Consider the following 20,768-nt stretch of genomic DNA (forward strand, 5'->3'; position numbering starts at 1 on the left):
TGTGGGAATGGGGCTGACTGAGGAATAGAGATGGACAGTAAAAGGTGTGAGCAGCAAACAAGACAGATATACAGAGGTATACACAAGAAGGGATGGACAAGGTGTGGAAGAATTGGGAGAAGAAAGTTAAGGGTTAAGAAAGATGGCATTTTTTGGGAAGGGAGAGCCCAGATGTGTGCTGATCTGAGAGTGTTTGGTCTCATACTTGATTACTGGATGTACATTCTATAACAGTGTACATTACTGTGGTCAGGTTAGTTAAGTGTAGGTTGAAGGCAGGTAGTAGCTGTTAGAGGTGGTGGGAACAGAAGGGGCAGGACAGCAATACATGTAGTGAGACTGTTGCAAGATAAGAGCTCAATGTGGTGAATTAAGGAAGTGGTGGAGACAGAACGTAAGCAACCCTGAGAGATGGGGTTGGGAAACAGGGTATTTGGAGTGGATGCCAGGATGAAAATAGGGGAGATGAAACTATAAAAGCACTGATGATGGGACAGGAAAAGTGAAATGTTAGAAATAGTTGGAAGGCCAAGCTTTGGATTGGTAACATTCTAACAGTCTTAGAGATGGGTGATGAAATTATAGAGTGGACACAAGGGCATACATATAAAAAATGCATTGAGGAAACCTGCAAAACTACAGAAAGGGCTAGGAGTTAGTGAAAGTAGGTAAGCAGGAGCCTGTAGGGGCTTCTGGAAAACAATGGCAGTGGGTATTGTGAGGTATTAGGATGGGGATTAGGCCTGTCCTGAAAGTGGTTTTGGTCTGATAGAGGTAACATTGTTAGGTAATTCTTCTGTGAGAACAGAATAACAAAGACAGTGTAAAAATATTTATAGTTAAGAATATACTGATGTTGAAATGAAAGTAACTCTTATCATGTTATGTGCTTATGTAGTTCATCAATGAAGCCAGCTTGTAATGTAGAAGAAATAAAACAAAAATGACGCAGTACAAAAAAAAGAGACAGACAACACTTTCCTTTCACAGCATCCTGTATTCCCTCTCTTTCCACTATTTTGCATTATACTTTGCACTTTTGCTATTTTCAGAACATATGCATATTTCGGACTTAGGTTGTATGATTCATCTTTGTTTATACATGTTTCTGAACATATTACTGCTTAGTGGTGGGTATAATGGAGCATTTTCACATTTTACAGCCATAATCAGGATTGTTTTGTCCATTTAAAAAATACTATAAAGTCCCCTTTAACAAAATGTTTTCTGTCTTCTACAGACATTTTAACTTTATGTAGTAGTCACCTAGTAAGTAAGCAACACTTGTCTGTGAAATTCATTCAATCAGGTGAATACCTATTAGACCCTAAAGTCATATCAGGTTTTTAGTCATGAGCACAGAGAAATACTAAGACAAGCTGAAAACAGTGATCAAATTTCATTTTATAACCTAAATTAGTGCTACACATATTTAGAGTTAAGCTGTAGACAGTGCTGAATTACAAGTGTATGGACTGCTTTTAAAAGTACAGAATAATTGTTGACTCCATTGTACAGATGAATAAATCCCTGAAAGGGATCCAGGTGACTCAGGTTCAGTTATGAGTTTATACAGGGAAGGAACCCGCAGGGAAGTCTGGGAATGAGTGGCCAATGTTGGCTAACCCATCCTGGAGGAGGGAGGCAGTCTGATCTCTGCAATGTTGTCATTCTAATGAAAAGCAAGTGTACGGCAAGCAGCAAGGATCAAGGATGAGTGTTTGGATCTGACAAGCCTGTGATGGTAATCTTTCCAGCACATGTGCAGAAGACCATATGTGCTAGAGGAGGTATTGTAGATGCCCCTGCAGTGTTACAGCAGTACATGACAGTCACTAGGGAAGAGGTTAAGGCTTACTATTAGATCAGCTCTTCATCATGGGTGATGTGACTACCACTTATGAGGCTATCATGTAGATCTCCAGCCTGGAGATAGGTCTCAGAGTAAAGCTAGATCCCCTTGCTCCTGAACCAGCGATACCCAGCCCCATCCAGATGTAGGGGACATGGGCAAGAGGCACAGCAGGCCTCAAATACACTCCATGTCTTCTTAGATAATTCCCTGGTTGGCTTGTGCCCTTATTCCAGCAGGTCTCTGATGCCCGAGAAATGAAGAGGCTGAATATGAAGGGCAGAGAAACTGATGGGTTGCAGGCAATTATACAAATAACACACATATATATATATATATATATATATATATATATATGTGTGTGTGTGTGTGTGTGTGTGTGTGTGTGTGTGTGTGTGTGTGTGTGTATGTATATATATATATATATATATATATATATATATATAAAAGGACGGCTATGGTGGTGCAGCGGTTAGCATTGTTGCCTCACAGCAAGAGGCTCTCTGGTTCGATCTTCAGCTGGGGTGTCTTCTGTGTGCAGTCTGCATGTCCTCCCTGTGGTCATGTGGGTTTCCTTTGGGTGCTCCGGTTTCCTCTCACATCCCCAAAGACATGCTGCAAGTGGATTGGACATGCTAAAATTGGCCCTAGGCATGAGTGCGTGCGTGTGTGTGCCTTCCTTGGAAGTTTGGGCGCCGGGCTGGCAACTCGACACTGTAAAACTCCACTGCCAATCATGAGCAGACAAGGTGATCTGCTGTGGTGATCCCTAACTGGGAAAAGCCAAAAGATATATATATCTTTATCTCTCCTAGTCTCTATCTATACCCCTTCTTGATCTCTCCACACCTCAAATCAGCAAATGCTGGATATCTACCACCTTAATAGGTCAGTAGGTAAGCAACTCTACAAACACTCTGTGGCCCAAGCTTGTAAAAAACTTCCCCTGGACATACGCTCTATCTCTCACACTCCACTATTTAAAAAAGAACCAAAGACACATTTATTCAACTCCAGAACCTGTCCCTGCTATGACCCTACATAGCTCTCCCCTCCCCCCACACTCACATCGCTCTCAGTTGATCCTACTGACACTCTTGACTCTCCCTCATTGTACAGAAACAAAGAATTTTGTCCTGAGAAGAAGAAGAGAAAAAAAACATTTTAATTTATTTTTCTTTCAATTATAATCTTCACATGTAGTTGTTTATTTCTTACTATTGTTTGCTATTATTGTTTGTAGCACTTGTTTTCTTACTGTAATTAAATATTGTACTTTCTGGAGCTTTTCTCCTCGGGTCTCCACTGAAAATGGGCAAAATCCCAGTTGGACTAACCCGGTTAACAAATGTCAATAAATAAATAATAAATAATATATATATATATATATATATATATATATATATAGGGTCTACTGCGACCATTCAAAATTACATTTCAACAAAATGCAAACAGGCTAACTCCTTTTCACGAAAGTGCATTTCCACTAAAATGCACTTTTGTGAAAAGGCAACTAAGTGAACAGCAATGGGGCTGTTGCTTAGATCATGGCACAGTGGGGATAAGGGAATATTCTCTTTTCCCCACTATAATGCGATCTTGGAGTGAGACTACAAAAGTAGCAGGGGTGAGGGGGGGAGCAGCCCCCCACATGGGGGGTGCAGGGGGGCTTGCCCCCCTGCATAAACGTGGTTCATGTTGTTTTTTTTCCCCGGTTTATTTGCATTTGGCGAAAGTGCATTTTCATGAAAATGCACTTTCATGAAAGAGAGTTTGTCTGTTTACGTTTCATTGAAATGTAATTTTGATGGGTCAAAGTAGACCCATGTATATCCATATATCTATACACACACATATATATATATATATATATATATATATATATATATATATATATATATATAGATAGATATACACATATATATATATATATATATATAGATATATATATACACAATATATATATATATATATATATATATATATATATATATATATATATATATATATATATATATATATATATATATATATATATATATCCACACATGCACGCACACCCATGCATTTATATATATATATATATATATATATATATATATATATATATATATATATATATATATATACACACCCACATGCAGTGGATATAAAAAGTATACACACCCCTGTTAAAATGCTAGGTTTTTGTGATATAAAAAAATGAGACCACAATAAATTGTGCTTCAACGAAGTATTAGTTTAAGGGTGTGCACACTTATGCAACCAGCTTATTGTGGGTCTATGACATTTTGCCGAAACTTTCTGACATAGGGTCCAAATCACCGAAAATAGTACTGACAGTGTATATGCCCTTTTCCCCCACTGTAGTACGATCTCAGAGTGAGAATATTAATGTAGGGGGGGCTCAGCTCCCCACAACGCATGGTGTGGGGGACGTAGCTCCCCACCTACTCAGGTTATAAGCTACTTACTTACCCTTTTAATAGGGACTGGATAATATAAAACAATACTACAGAATATTAAACTGTACTGGGTGGGGGGCTATGCCCCTCACACCCCCCTACTTTAATATTATCACTCTGAGATTGCACTACAGTTGGGTAAAAAGGCATATACACTGTCAGTACTATTTTCAGCTAAATGGATTTTCGGCGATTTGGACCCCATGTCAGAAATTTTCGGCGAAATGACACTGATCCCTTATTGTACGGTTTTTATTTTTTATATCTTTTCCCCTAATAGATTTGTTAAGTTTTCAATTGAATTGTACAGGTTACAGGTCACATTAAAGATGGGAAAAGTTTTGAAATGATTTATTCTGGTCTCATTTTTTATATCACAAAAACCTGGCATTTTAACAGGGGTGTGTACACTTACTGTGTCTCTCCAGCTGCTGCACGTGCTTGGCAAGGTACATGCTGAAGGAGGCATTGTACTCAATAATGGGTCTGATAAGGGAATTAGTGGGGACTCCATTTTCTCCAAAGGGGATAATAATGCATTTCTTGGCATTCAGTTTGAGGCCATGCTTTTGGCACCAGTCATTAGTTTGGGTAAGGCCTTCTTAGAGGATCTTCACATCACTAGGAGAATTTATGACAGCATCCAGCTTGCAGTCATCTGCAAACTTGGTCAGCCACAGACCACTGTTTTTGGCTTGCACCTCAGAAAAGTATATCCCAAACAGTAGAGGTCCCAAGAATAATCCTTGGGGTACACTGTTTGCTACTGATCTACTACTAGAGGTGGCTTGCCCTATTTTGACTGAGTGGGTTCTATCAATGAGCCAGTTAGCTACTCATCTGGTAACATATGGGTTGATGCCTAGCTGGTTGAGTTTATCTATTATGCCTGAGTGGGGAATAGTGTTGAAGGCTTTGGCTAGGTCAAGGAAGGTGGTGTGCACTGTCTTCTGATCGTCCATGGCTTTGGTGACTGTTTTGAAGAAGTCGACAAAGTTTAATAGGCATGCTCTCCCTTTGACAAAACCATACTGTGTGGGGTCAAGTGTTTGGAGGTTGCCAATATCCTTGTTTATAAGGTCCATGATAATGCGTTCCATGGCCTTGCAGATCAGGCTAGTTATGCTGATGGGCCAATAATTGCCTGGGTCAGTGGATGCTCCACCTTTGTGTAAAGGATCACAGTGGCTGTCCTCCATTCGGCTGGGATGAAGCTGATGCTCAGGCTTTGGTTGAATAGGGTGCCTAATGGCACTGACAGCTCATGCCTGAGTTCATGTAGGATACAGCCAGGGATGTTGTTGGGTCTCCTGGAGAATGTATTTTTTGCCTTTGAGAGGGCATTAAACCCCTGCTCCCTGGTGATGAGGGGAGGGGGGCAGGTGCTGGGAATGTCCTGATTTACTGATGGGGAGGACAGGAGGGTGAAGTTTTCACTGAAACTGTCTGCCGGTAGGTTGGCTATATCTATGGCAGTGTATGTGGTGTTACTGACTACCAGTTCAGAGCAGATGTGGGTGTTACCTTTTAGACTGCGGTTGTATGTGAGGAAGGCCTTGTGATTGTTCTTAGTGGATATAGCCAATCTGGACTCAAAGCTAGCCTTAGAGGATTTCACCAATGACCTTATTTACTTGTTCAGACAAAGGAGAGATTGCTTCCAACTTGGCCCCTGCTCCTTCTTGGTCCTGGACAGCAATTTTTTTCTTTTTATTATAGAGTTTGTTTATTACTGCTCCCCACCAGACAGGTTTACTCTTCCCTGAGGAAGATTATTTGGTCCTGTCAGGTACTGCTAAGTCCATACAGCTATGTAGGTGCTCATACAGTTTTTTGGTGTAGGCTAGGACATTAGTTCTAGTTCCTACTGAAGGGATGGTGGCTGAGAAGATGCTTATACATGCTCTCAGAAGATTGTAGTCAGCTTTGGAAAAGTGTTTTTGTTTGACTCTGACAAGGGGGCGGGTCAGGGGAGATGGTGACTTCGAAGATGATCACTTTATGGTCAGATGTTACCAAGTAAGATGACACTGTAAGAGTGCTACAGTGGCTAGCCATGTTAGTTAGTACCAGGTCAAGGATATTTTCACCTTTCAGTGTGCATCCTAAAGTGTCTTATTGCAGTTATAAAAATGGCTGTTGCAATAGGGTTGTTGCACTTTCTTTGGGACCATTTCTTTTAGGTGATGTCACTCAACAGTATAACAGCCTAGTCAACAAACATCAATCGATCAGTTAATACACAGAAACCTTAAAGGGTGTACCAGCCTGGTCAACAAATGCAGTCAGTCATTCAACCAATAGATACACAGAAACCCTAAAGGTATTTTCACCAGTACCACATACAACTGCTTTAATACCTGTTGATATTTTAAGAGGAATCAGAACAAGGACATGTTAACTCATGGCCAAGTACACAAAAACAACCATGTTGTAAGCATGTGCTGAAATTGGAATTGGCAGCCTTCATTTTTTTAAATTAATAATATTTATGAATATTCAAATTACAAACTTGGAATATAGGAACCCTTTTCAAACAGGCTTGTGAATTTGACCCTTGTCCTGTTTTTATCATATCCTAGACAAAATGTCTAGCTGCATCTTTCAGGTTGCAGATGGAAAATGTCCCCGATTTTACTCAACAGTTGTTGAGAAGAATATGCTGATATTTTTGTGTGAAATACTAAATAGCCACAAAACTTGAACTGATATTTGACTGCACAATCTCACAATCCTGAGAACTTTTAATCCTTTTACTAAAATGTTTGCAAGTGTATGCATTATTTTCCTAGCATTCTAAAATTTTTCCACACTCTGAAAGGTGAACCGAGACATTATTTAAAACTACCATTCATGCAGGACATGAACATTTAACATTTTCCTTTTCTTCACACATATCACATCTACTGTACAACATAACCAATGCCACATCTATTAAAGTACAAATATTACAATGCAGCGCTGATAAACTAGTCTGAAAATACTATGAAATGGCTATTTCTGAGACAGAGTAACATTCAGTGTACACATATCTGCCTTTCTTGACAACCATTTCTGAGATGCTGTGTAGAAACCCATATCACAGCTATTTACAGCAACCAAATATGAGAGGCTGTGTCACATTTCATGTACAGCAGGTCATCAGCACTGCAATAAAGAAACCGTGGTAGCAAATTATATCCAAAAAGGAAAACTTCCATTGTTTCCAGCCTCCCTCATCACTGAAATAATATTCTTAATGTTATAAATTAATAATACCAGGAAACATGTTGGTTGGGATTTAGAAAGCCTTGCTTAAATACATCAATTTTCCCACTCACAGTAAGCTGTTCCAGTTATCACACTGCTGAGGTTTCACACTGGTGGGAGCTTTCATGAGGAGTGGGCCCACTGCCAGAACTGCATGCTAGTGCAGCAACCCGGGAGAGCAGCTAATGCTAATTCTCTATGTGCTACCCCCCACCGTAATGCCAGTGGCTCCCAATTTACACTGCCAAGTGATTCAGAGAATTGCTCAGCTGAGTAAATTTCCACGACTGGAGAAAAAAAAATGAATGCTGTCACAAGATGGTGGTACCCCCATCCATTTACATGAAAGCATTCCAAGTGTGTAGGTAAGTTTATTGAAGATGTGGAGGTGAGGGGGAGTGTTAGTGTGTGTATGTGTATGGGCATATGTGTGCATGTTTGTAGGGGCATGAATGAATTGAATTTGTGTGTGTGTGTGTGTGTGTGTGAGTCTATGTTTCTGCACAGGGTAAATGAATGAGGCTTGACAAATACGTGTCTTCATGTGTGGGTTTGTGTGTGTGTGTGTGTGTGTGTGTGTGTGTGTGTGTGTGTGTGTGTGTGTGTGTGTGTGTGTGTGTGTGTGCACAGGTGACTGCACTGAGAGTTTAGGTAGGGAATCGAGAGTCTGGATATTTGTGCGCGCGCGTGTGGGTGTGTGTGTGTGTGTCTGTGTGTGTGTGTGTGTGCGCACATATAAGAATATGCATGTTAGAAGGGCAAACAGCTGACATCATTGTAGTTCTCTCACAATAAGAGAAATTAGAATGTTGGCATGTATAACCATCAGCAGGAGAATGTTTGAAGCTATTACCTTACATTAAAGACAGATGGTCTGAGCCCATTTAGAGTACTGCATGTTTGAGAGACCTCCTAATTATAATTATGTAGAAAGGATACAGACAGCCCACAGCAGAGGCCTACAAAATGTGACTACCCTGCATCAAAATTCATATAAAAAGAAATATTAACATGGCTTAATATGTTAAATCTTGAGAGAGGAAATAACAAAGAAACACAAATATCTCATAAGAATCCATAGATTCCAAGTGGATACTATTAAATTAAAACTCAGAAGTATAAGAACAATTGCATATACTTGAAAATACATTGTGGCCAGCATAAATACAAGGAAATGGGGCTTCACAGAAAGGGTGGTGAGTGACTAACAGTCTTCCTGAAGAGGCTGCATGGTCAGAAGCAGTCACTGATTTCAAGCAGTCATAATATTGGCATAAGGTCATCCTTACTGGGAGTAGAAAGGGTGGATTATAAAATGTTACATTAGTAGGACCTACAGCTTACCCAGTAACTGAAGGATAGGTAAGGATGATCATATACTATCTAACTGCTATCAGAATCTCGGTTTCTTTGCTTTACATTTCTTCCTGCCAAGTGAAACTTCAGAATGATGCCATACTTGAGCTATTCTCTTGCTGTTTCTGCTCCTGTTTCATAACACTAACTAGGCTGGACCAGACAGTCACTATGCTAAACCTGACGGGCTTAACTTATGCAACTTGGATCAGCCCATTAGCAGAAGGGATGTATGGTAAGAGAAGCAGTGACACTGTGAAAATTCGAACTGGTGGAGGAACCAAGATGAGAAACACCATGAAAGAAAAAGAAAGACCATCAATCATTATATGTTTGACATCTTATTAACTGTTATAACATACCATATGGATATGAGCTTACTGAAGATTCCAAAGAAAATTAGTATATACTCTTTTTTAATCCCTGCAGCTAATCATGAGCTAACATCAGCACCTCTCCTAACTTAGCAGGTGTAATGAACTCACCTTATCTTCATATAGACTCAACTCAACCCACATCTGAGGCCAGAGAGGATATCAAGGATGCTGGTGCATTATACTGCTGCAGGGGTTTTGCCCTAGTGCCCTTCCCACCCTGCTTCACCCTTGTAAGCCCTGCTACTGCTGCCCTTGGGAGGAGCATGTGTGCTTCCATGCATGTACAACCTTCTGATTTAGGCTCAGCACTTATGCAACACGGAGCTCACCAGGCTCTTAACGCTACTTATTGCAACGGAGCTCACCAGGCTCTTAACGCTACTTATTGCAACGGAGCTCACCAGGCTCTTAACGCTACTTATTGCAACGGAGCTCACTGGGCTCTTAATGCTACTTATTGCAACGGAGCTCACCGGGCTCTTAATGCTACTTATTGCAGTGAGCATAGGCTGCATCCTTCCCCCAGGATGGCCAAGTCAGCACTGGCATCTCACTCCCTTTCTCTTCCCTGTGGCACCTCCAGTTCCTGTGCCATTAATCGAGCAATGGCCATCTGGGGCACAGTAAGGACTTTATCCCTCTGTGTCAGGGGCCACATCAGCACGTACTCTTGGCTATTCCTGGAATAATCTCGTCACAGGAGTCTTTTTTTCCACCTCACCCTCACATAAGCATTTATTATTAAATATGTTCTGTGTTTTGAAACACAGTAATTCCACAGGGTATGTATTTCTTAGTTTTATTAACATTTTAATTAGGTTATCCTTCCCCCATTTTACACTTATCTGTATGGCACCTAGCATTCCTATTTGCTGCAAAACAGCATAAGATTTTGTTGGTCAGGTTTTGTTTTTCTACATTTTACCTGTTTTGTAGTTTATATTCAAACTGACACAATTTTCACTCATGCTGTGCTACTAAACATACTGTGGTGGTGGTGCTGCGGTAGCGTTGTCACCTCACAGTAAGATGTTGTCCTGTTCGATTCTCAGCGAAAGCATCTTCTGTGTGGAGACATGCGTGAATGGGCGTACCTTCGTTGAAGGCTGTGTGTTAGGGCTGGCAACTCGGCACGTAAAAATCTACTACCAATCATTAGCGGACCGGAGTTCCACTGTGGCGACCCCTAACCGGGAAAAGCTGAAAGACACAACAAGCTGTGCTACTAAACATAACAGACATAGCTATATACCTCATTTCACTGATTAACTTGGGTCATGTAGGAAGCATCTAATGGAAAAAATGATGCTGTCCAAGTCCATGTTACTGAATAAATTTCTGCTCATCTGCATTCTGAAAGTATTGCATTTAGAATATCAAACTACCAGTAAACAACTAGAGTTTTGACCATATACTTGAAGGCACAAAATGCCTATGTCTGAGCTATTTTTCAGACTTTAAGTATTTATAAAGTTTTTAGTTCTGAAAATGGTACATATTTTAATTTCTGATGATTTTACCACTATTGGTTAAAGAATAGTTATCAAGCCAAAAACTGCATAAAGAAAGTGATGGAAACCTCATGTGACCTGTTGGGGACTGAGCTTTGTTGCTGTAGCTACAGGCTCACTTTGTTGAGACTGACGTATCAGAACTCTAACTCACAGATGTTCCCCCCGAATTGCAGTTTATGAAAATATAGTGAATTAGGAGGACTGCATCAACATCTGTTAGCTGCTGTTTAGCAAAAAGATCTTGGCTTGCAATAATGCAAATTTCTGTAAATTGAAATTCCTAACTAGTTTCCCAAATGAGAGACATGTCACATGATTTATTTTATAACACATTTTCTAATGGTATTACTATGCAGCGGTGGATACTGGATCACCACAGCAATGTGTACTTAAACCCAGTGGATAAAGTACCTGAAAAGTACTCAGGGCCAATGGCTCAAGTCCCAGTAGAACACAAAATGTTTTTCCAAGAGCTCACGGACACCTTCAAAATAGTCAAACTGTTTCTAATTCTGAATTAAAAGTAGAACTATGTCCAGAAAAGCCATTGCCTAGTCAGTAATGTGAAGCAATAGGTGGAATAGCAGAGTATATTCCAATGACTTTAGTTCAGTTCCCAGGATAAATACATTATTTTTTCTCATACAATATCATGCCATACAATAAATCCCTTGTTCCAGTTTCATACTCTCATGTCCACATCTGATATACTTAATTCTATTTAAACAAAGGCCATAAGAGTTGTCATGGAAACCTATGTTTTATTTGAACTCTTTCAACTCTGGAAACTAAAGAATGAGCACTGTCTAGCAAATTACTATCAGACAAAAGAGATTCCAAAAATCATTCACAAGGCAGAAATTTAGGACAGTCTTACAGAAAACAGATCTTTCTTACTGCTACACATTTAATGAGATGCTAATTATTATAAGTCCGTTTGAAGTGTTGCAACTAATTGCCGTGGTGGGATGTGCATGCTTAACTCCATCCATTTATTGGATTACTAGAACATGTGATTATTGGCCATTATGCTGTCAGCAAAATGCCACCCAAGAGGCTAATGACAACAACTTTGTCAGACCTTTCACTCTGAGTTTCTGAAAGGCACCACTTAGCATGTAGCGAAAGAAGAAACCCTCCACATGCTGAAAAGTGATGCTAAAATGTCTTCACAGCTCTCATTCTGAGAAAATCAGCACTCTTCCTTCAGAAGCACTTATTTAAATGACTGTTGTGGAAATGGGGGTTAAGGCCTCAAGAAAGTGACTGAAGGAGGAGAATCGATAGGTGAGAGAGAAAGAGGAAAGTATGGAGAAGTAGGTAAAAATAAATACCAGTATAAGTAATAAAAACTGCTTTCAAGACAGCTAACATTTAAGAGTCTTGTATTAGATAGTAAGCAGCCAGTTTAGTTGCTTGCTGTATCCTTCAAGGGCAGACCCAAAGAGCAATAGTTACTTTTATTTTGTTTTTAATACATCCACGTTAATTGTACTAATTTTCTTGATTCTTATTTTATGTCTGTACTAAATATGTGCCCACTAAAGCAGCTCCATCGTGTCTGTTTTACACATATGCTAAGCCCACAAAGTAAAAAAAAATATATAAATATATATATTTAGGCATCAATTAGGATATAAAATCTATAAGCCAGAGTCAGACACAACATCGAAGAATAGTACATGCCATAAAACTGTAAAAACTTCTGATGCCTACCTTCATTCCAAAGATGGAGCGGCGCTGATAGAAGCAGCAGAAAGCTGCTGCCAGAGTCCTTAGAATGCTACATCCCTCAGACATGTTTGAACCCATGCTGTATAAGAGATCTCTCTAATATTCCTAGTCACAAATGTGCAAGACCCATTCTTTTTGCTGTCATAGAAAAACCAACGATGAACTGCTACAGTCCTGTTCTCACAGGGGTGTGAGACATTTCTTAAACAGAGTCTATGTCCTGTCTTACTCGTGTTCTGGCATGACAAGTCTCGGCATTCCATGTATGGCTCACTGCAGTCCCTCAGCAAATTAAAGCTCCCACACTGAAATCCTAACCAGTGTTTCGGGGGTGGGGGAGCTGCTCTGTCATATGTCCTCTCACTCACTCTCTCTCTCTCTCTCTCTCACACAAACAGAAAGACAGAGACAGAAAGAAAAAGAATCTGAGGTGCACACACACACACACACACACACACGCAATCACACACAGTTTTGTCCAGAACTTTTATTCTTTGCAGAAGATTATACAGTCTAAACACACACACACACACTCACACACACACACACACACACAATCACACACAATTTTGTCCAGAACTTTTATTGTTTGCAGAAGATCACACACGCACACACACACACACACACACACACACACACACACACACAGTTTTGTCCAGAACTTTTATTCTTTGCAGAAGATCATGCAGTCTAAACACACACACACACACACACACACACACACACACACACACACACACACACACACACACACACACACACACACACACACACACACACGCACACACACGCACACACACACACACACACACACACACACACACACACACACACACACACACACACACACACACACACACAAACATTCTGATTAACTACTGCCCCACCTCATTCCATTTAAAATGTGAACATTTTCATTGGTATCACTCTTCAGTAACTAAGCCCATCTTGCTTATCAATCTTTCCAATTCAGATTGTTATGTGTATGATTTCTAAACAAGAAGATGCCAGGAAAATGTCACAGAATATGCTTGATCATGGCCTCTATCAATTCTAGTACTTCACACAGCAGCAGTAATAAAAAGAGCGTATGGTTTACAAAAACATACATACAAGCAACCCGTCCACAAATATATCTATGTAATGTATATACATACATACATATATATATATATATATATATATATATATATATATATATATACATATATATATATACACACACATATAGGTATATGAAGCTTGCTCGACTACAAAATAATCGATCCTCAACTATTCAAGCACAAGTGCTTGAAACCAAATCTAATAAAAATACTTTTTAAACATTTTTTGCAGGGTGGCCTTCACCCCCTACATCCCCTGCCAATTACATATACCAGCTCTGAGACTGCATTACAGTGGGAAAAGAGCAAAGTCTCCAGTCCCCACTTGACTGCAGTCTTGTACATGAAAAATGTATGTGCAATCAGCTGATTTTTAATTACACATACTGGCTTTGTTCCCATTTGAGGCAATGAACTTTCAACCACAAGACTGACAGCTTATATATATATATATATATATATATATATATATATATATATATATATATATATATATATATATGCATGAATATATATATATATATATATATATATATATATATATGTATGTATATTTTTATATATATATGTATGTATATTTATATATATATATATACATATATCTATCTACACACACACACGTTCACTAATTTTCTGGTTTGCTTTTGAATAAATGACCCAAATGAATGCAGTTTTAGCAATCTACTTGAATTAATACAACTGTACTGAAATCACCGATTTTCTTAATAAAGAGTTGTGCTGCCTCGTATAAGACTGTATATGACTGAGATATAGTCAACATGGTTCTCCTTGATTCCTCTTACATCTACGTATGTCATTGTAAACTGCTATGGTCTGTCCAAAGCAGATAACACTGCAGCTTAGCAGAATATTCAGACATTTCAACATTTATAAATATTTCATTAACCTAGGCTACTTGTTGTTACTAGCAAATAAATAAAACAATATTAAATAATAAAAAGGTCAATGGCAGCCATGAAGTCTTTACCTGAGGCATAGCAGTTAACATACTGTTCCCCAAGAGATTAAACAATCTTTTACTGCTGACTCAGTTATAAGTTGTCATTGCTGGTTTGCTATCTCTTTGAATAGTTCCTTTTAAAATACATTGTAAGAAGCATAAAATGTTCTCCCAAACTCTGCAGCACTCTTAGTGTTACCTCCGAATTTAGGAAGTGACTCAACATCCTAAGATTTAAGCGACTCTTGTAGGGTTTAGACCTATTTGATTTCAATTAAGCAACTCATGGCTGCAAGTCACAGTCAAACGAGAAGAACAAACCTTATAGTTTTTCAGATGGAACTCTGCAATCTAATGTTTGCTAACACTGGAGTTCCATTTACTTGACCAAATGCCCACAAAACATCTTCATTTATGTTAATAACGGTAAGTAACAAGTGGCATTCCTTTCATTTGAATGAAATTAAGTTTATTTATCAGAAACCGTTCATCCCAAATATATGTTATAGATTACAAAATTTGCTTTGTTTCTGTCTCACATTTGCTACACCAACCATACTGTGTTACTCGTACATAGATATTTATATCCCCCCTTCTGCAATTTGATATACACAGCTGGCATACCAATTTCATCTCAGTCCCTTTCTTTCAGCTTTTCCCAGTTAGGGGTCACCACAGCAGAACTCCAGTCTGCTAATGATTGGCAGTGGATTTTTACGGTGACGACTTGCCAGCCCGACACCCAACCTTCAAAGAAGGAACACCCATTCATGCACACACCTACCTGCATGTCTTTAAACATCACTCCACACAGAAGACGCTCCAGCCAAGAATCGAACGGGAGAACCTCTTGCTGTGATGCGACAACGCTAACCACTGCACCATGTGGCCCACAATTTAATCTCAGTCTCTGAATACATAAAATCATAGAATCTGCCAGCAGTTAAAGCTCTCTTGGTTCTGAGGTTTATTCGTATTATATCTTAGTAGAGTCTTACTTAAATGTATATGCAATACATACATAAGTATGAACATGATTTCTAATTCAGCATTATTCCCTGCTAAGGAGTGTAGACTGCCCTGGGATTTACTCATTTGGTCAGAAAGGCAAGGCCTACCTGAACAAATCTACAATAACCCATACCCTTACATAAACTACTGCTAAGATACAATATAGCTAAAATACAATGTTTCCCCACAAAATTAATAAAAGATATATAGATAGAGATACAGCTACAACCTCTTATTTCCCATTTTTCACATGGGGTCAGAGTGTCACTTCTACAGTGACAATCATCTAGAGCCAAGGTTTACATTGCTAGGTGGCTAGCCCTGCAGCAGTAGTTCATCCACACCTACACACACTCACACCTAAGATCAATTTATAGTGTCCAGTCCACCTACTGCATGTCTTTGGAATGTGGGAAGAAACCAGAGCACCCATAGGAAACCCACACAAACACAATGAGGACATGCAGACTCTGCATGGAAGGAACTCCTGCTGAAAATCAAACCAGGAACCTCTTGCTGTGAGGCAACAATGCTATCCCCTGTGCCACTGTGCCATTATTGGAGAACTCCTATATCTATAGTTGTATAACACTTATAACTGTGCTCTCAAAATATGACATCAGAATTAATCTAAAAATAACTTTGCACTCCCCCTTGCATAGCATACATTGAAGAAAAATTAACAGAAAATAAAACCGCTCTTTCTGATTGACTAAAGCCAAAAAAAAATAAATAAATCGCTAATTATCAGCCGTAACTTGCCTCTGTTGTGTTACTGGAATGGAAACTGTGTCTACTAATCTATCTGTAGGCTTTAGGTAAGGGGTAAGGATAGGGTTGTGGCTAGTACATGAGTAAGGTGGCATTGGAAGGGGTTCTCAAACTTTATAAACTTTCTTACTGACAACATTTATGGGAATGCTTAGAGACTGATCACTGACTGGGTAGGAGCTTGAACAGAAAACACCTTTTTCCAATAGAGAATGAATGTCTGTGGTCTGTACACCTGGTGGGTGGCATCAATTCCCCACAGGCAGCAGAGGTACCAGTCTTATTATAGACTATAAACATATAGACAGAAGCACTTTGACTTGGTGCATTAGACTGCATCTAGGTTTATGTCAGGGAAAGCTAGTGAAAAGAAAAGTAGGGAATCCACACCTCAAATAATCAGTTATTGAGAGAAGAAAAAGAAGACACCCACCAGCTGGCATACTCTAATCAAATATCCCCTGTGCGTTACACTGCAGACAGCAACAATAAGGGTTGTTTACACTTGGGTTGCTATCCACTGGATCCACCAAAAGACTTTTGGCCTATAAACAAAGGTATGTATAGTTTTTGGATTGCCTAAGCTGCTTGCTTCATTCCTATCACAGCATTTCCATTGAAGTGGCTTAAGAAGAAGCCGCCATGGCATGTGCCCCTAAGAGGTTTGACAGGTTTTAGAGAGAATGAGAGGAACACTTATTTGTATAACAGCCTCCTGGCTGGACCTATTTGCCACACAACTGGAGTCTTTTGGAGAGATAGGACCTGCTTTGCATTAAGGTCTTTACTGTCAGGCAAGGAATGCTGGGTACATGACTGCTTCATCAAAATAAAATCTATACTTCGGCTGTACAGCATGAAAGTGTTAGTAGTCAAAGAATATTTTAAAGCAGAGTGGTAATCTGAACAAAGAGACTGCAGATTTCTTTCAGGTAAAACTGGATACATTGATTTAAACAGCATGTAGTGTGGATATGATGTAGCTGCACCAGTATTTACCTGCTCCATCTGATTCTATTGAAAGGAGGTATGTATAGTTAAGCATTTTCCAACATTCTTTGGGGCACCATCTAAGAAAGCTCTGCAACAGTTGGAATAAAAGGAGGAACATTACACAGATGTCTCATCTCCCAGTCCCCTACTAAAAATTAGCTTACCTCTTAAAAAAGCTGGCTTTCCTACAAGATGCAAATCAGACAGCAGCAGGCTTGAAACAAAAAGCAGTTTCAAAGGAAAAAACAGGCATGGAAGGGGAGAAGGCAACAGCATCCAAGTCCAAGGCTCCTTGATAGCATGATAGATCTTTCTCAGCATAGTTATTAATCAAATTTCATCAGCAGTGTGGATAAATAAGAGGTTGATTTCCTTTTAATCAGACCAGTTATACCTAATGCATCAGACCAGTGTGAGTCAGACAGGTGCAACAGGAGGGGTACACAAAAGAATATTTTAGCTGTATAAAACAGTACTTGATCTGAATCACCCCTTTTACACAAAAGTAACAAAATCCCTTAACCAAAGCAGTGATTCAAATGCTTCTGGATATACAGGCAATGGAATGGGTTCCAGAGCCAGCACAAGGGATAGGATTTCAGTCCAGATTTTTCCTGGTCATAAAGAAAGAAAAACAATAGAGACCCACCCTGGATCCATCAGATGTGAACAATTTATGAAAACAAATCAGTTTAAAATGTAAACTCTGCACCTCTCTTACCACTTCTACAACAAGATGCTTTTCTAGCAACTCTGGACATTAAGGAAGTCTACCTTCACAACCTAGTTTTGATGTCCCACAGGAAATTTCTGCATTTCATGGAGGACGTCTACTTTTAGTTCACTACCTTACCACATGGCCTTTCTAATACACCCATGATATTTATGAAAGATCTTGCTCCAGTATTTGCAGACTTTGACTGAAGGGGATTTATTTATCTAGACAACTGCCTGATTTTAACAGTCTCTAGAGGCAATGTACTCTACAATGCAAGACATTATTCTGTATTTTCAGCTTCTAGGCATAGTCCCAGCAAATATAAGTGAAATCCCATTCTGTCAAACCAAAAGCTTCAATGATCAGTTTTAGATACAAAGAAACTGCATTTTCATCCTCTCCCCCAAGACAGGTTTCAGAGTCATGCAGTTTTTCAAGTTGACAATAACAGAAAGTTATTTAATGGCCAGAACATTCCTGAAATTATAATAATTCACATTCTTCTATATTCTTGTGATTCCTTTGGCAAGACTCCACATGAAAAAAAAATCCTCCACTGGTATCTGAGACACTTTTGAAACCACAAGGACAAAACATTACAGTTCAGTATTTAGCTTCTGTCTATGAAAGGAGTTGCAATAGTGAATTTTGACAATTTGGCCCACATCCAGGTCCTTGCTTCCTTTCTCCTGTTCAAAACCAGAAACCAAATTTCATTTGGACACATTTCCAGGAATGCAAGCATCACAGAGGAAGAAGCACATATGTGCAAAAGAGACATTAACAATCCAGCTGCGAATAAAGTCCTTCGGAACCTGCAGATAGTAAAGGAAATGTAAGGGTAATGGGAGATGACTCATTTTCTCCAGTTCTGTAAGCTTATAATGTTAATACTTGGAACAGGTGATCTTGTCAAACAGTTCTGTTAGTAGATTACATCTCAAGGCAGCAAAACAAAACTGCAGGCTGCGGACTGTCTACGACTTCCAATGAATGTGTTCTGCTCAGGATAGTATTTCTGGACATAGTAAAACAATGTAGTTGTCCAGTGAAGAACATGTTTGTATCACACCTGAGCAATCAGCATTCTTTTCCAGATTGTCTTTTACTCTAATAGTGACAGCAAACACATTCTCATTTCCCTGCGGACAGGGTCTCCTGTATGCCTCTCACCTTTACGAAACTTCTTCTTTCGGCTTTTTCCTGGTTAGGGGTCACCACAGCAGATCACCTGTCCGCTCAAGATTGGCAGTGGAGTTTTACAGTGTTGAGTTGCCAGCCCGGCACCCAACCTTCCACAAAAGGCACACACATGCATGCACTCACACCTATGGCCAATTTAGAGTGTCCAATCCACCTACAGCATGTCTCTGGGATGTGGGAGGAAACCAGAGCACCCGGAGGAAACCCACGTGACCACAGGGAGGACATGCAGACTCTGCACAGAAGGCACCCCAGCCAAGGATCGAACCAGAGAACCTCTTGCTTTGAGGCGGCAACGCGGCCGCCCAGACCTTTACTCAACTAAAACCTCTTATTAAGGTAAGATGAGAAAAGCAAATCTTATTCTAACCACTTTGTTCTGTCCAAGAAGATCACACATCACTTTACTTCAAATTTCAGGAACAAATCCCACAACATAGTCTCTCAGCAACAAACTTTTCTAACAATAAACCCTCAGTCAATTGTTCTGTTATGAGTTATCACAAAATCTTGATACTTCTAAGTGAATTGATATTTCATATAGTGCCAGGGAAAAAAGGTGTCCTTTATTACATAAAGTTATTTCTGCCCCTGAATATTACAGTTTGGTGTCTGTTCCATACACTCCTTGCTTACTTATGTACATCATTTCCACCTGTTAGCTAATGGGACCTTAGCTAAAACATAGTTGTTAAACAACTTCTAAGTGATGTTTTACAAGTGACAGCAGTATGAATGGGAAAAGAGCTTTGAACTTTAAAGTATAACAAAAAATGTCAAAAGCACCATTACGCACTGGTATAAAGCACAAAGCACAATATTTTATTGATTAAAATCCTCTCTTCACATCTCCATAACCATCAGAATAAACAGTCATTAAACAATGATGTCATAAGCAACAGACAAAAAAGTTTCCCTTACTTACATAAGAAATATTATATATTTAATAAAAACATCCTAGACATTTAAAAATACAATATAAACTATTTCCTTTTCATTTTCTTCTTTTTTAAAACACATTTAAAATTAATCTGGTCACTAAGACCTAATGAATTAATCGCATCAAGCCTGACGTGCCATTCATACTCCTTCACATGCAAAAGAATTTCCACATCTCCTCCTCTCCCTAGTAATACTGGGTCTGGTAACCAACCCACTTGTCTTTGGACTGCCTTACTTGTCCACTTGTCTGACTCTACTGTATATTGATCTTAACACATGCCCATAGTTTTAGTTTAATATTATTTACATATAAGCAGTAGTTGAATATTGTGTGACTCAAGCTGTCTGATATTTTTATACTTGAAATGTCTTGCATTTCTTTATATGCACTGGTTTCTTAATCTTACTACAAGGGCATCTGCTGATCCAGTCTCTTTGAATACCATCATAATGGCACCAAAAACACACAAGTGCACAAACTGCTCTCTTTCACCACTGTAACGACCACATTGTTGTACT

General features: G+C 39.2%; 1 protein-coding gene across 2 annotated transcripts in view; it reads right to left on the reverse strand.

Annotated features, from left to right (window-relative positions):
* BCAR3 (BCAR3 adaptor protein, NSP family member) overlaps window positions 1-20,768 on the reverse strand; it is a 738,013-nt gene that overhangs the window by 233,905 nt on the left and 483,340 nt on the right. The window contains exon 1 of one of the 2 annotated variants that reach the window (XM_044085685.1): window positions 12,530-12,812. The exons of the other annotated variant lie outside the window; for it this stretch is intronic. Coding sequence (XP_043941620.1) covers window positions 12,530-12,625 — 96 coding nt within the window. The 5' untranslated portion in view covers window positions 12,626-12,812. Of the gene's footprint in view, window positions 1-12,529; window positions 12,813-20,768 lie in introns of those variants that run through there. 2 annotated transcript variants of the gene reach the window in all.

This window comes from Protopterus annectens, chromosome 10.part0 (assembly GCF_019279795.1).
Source record: "Protopterus annectens isolate FY-2018-M chromosome 10.part0, PAN1.0, whole genome shotgun sequence".
NCBI lineage: Eukaryota > Metazoa > Chordata > Ceratodontiformes > Protopteridae > Protopterus > Protopterus annectens.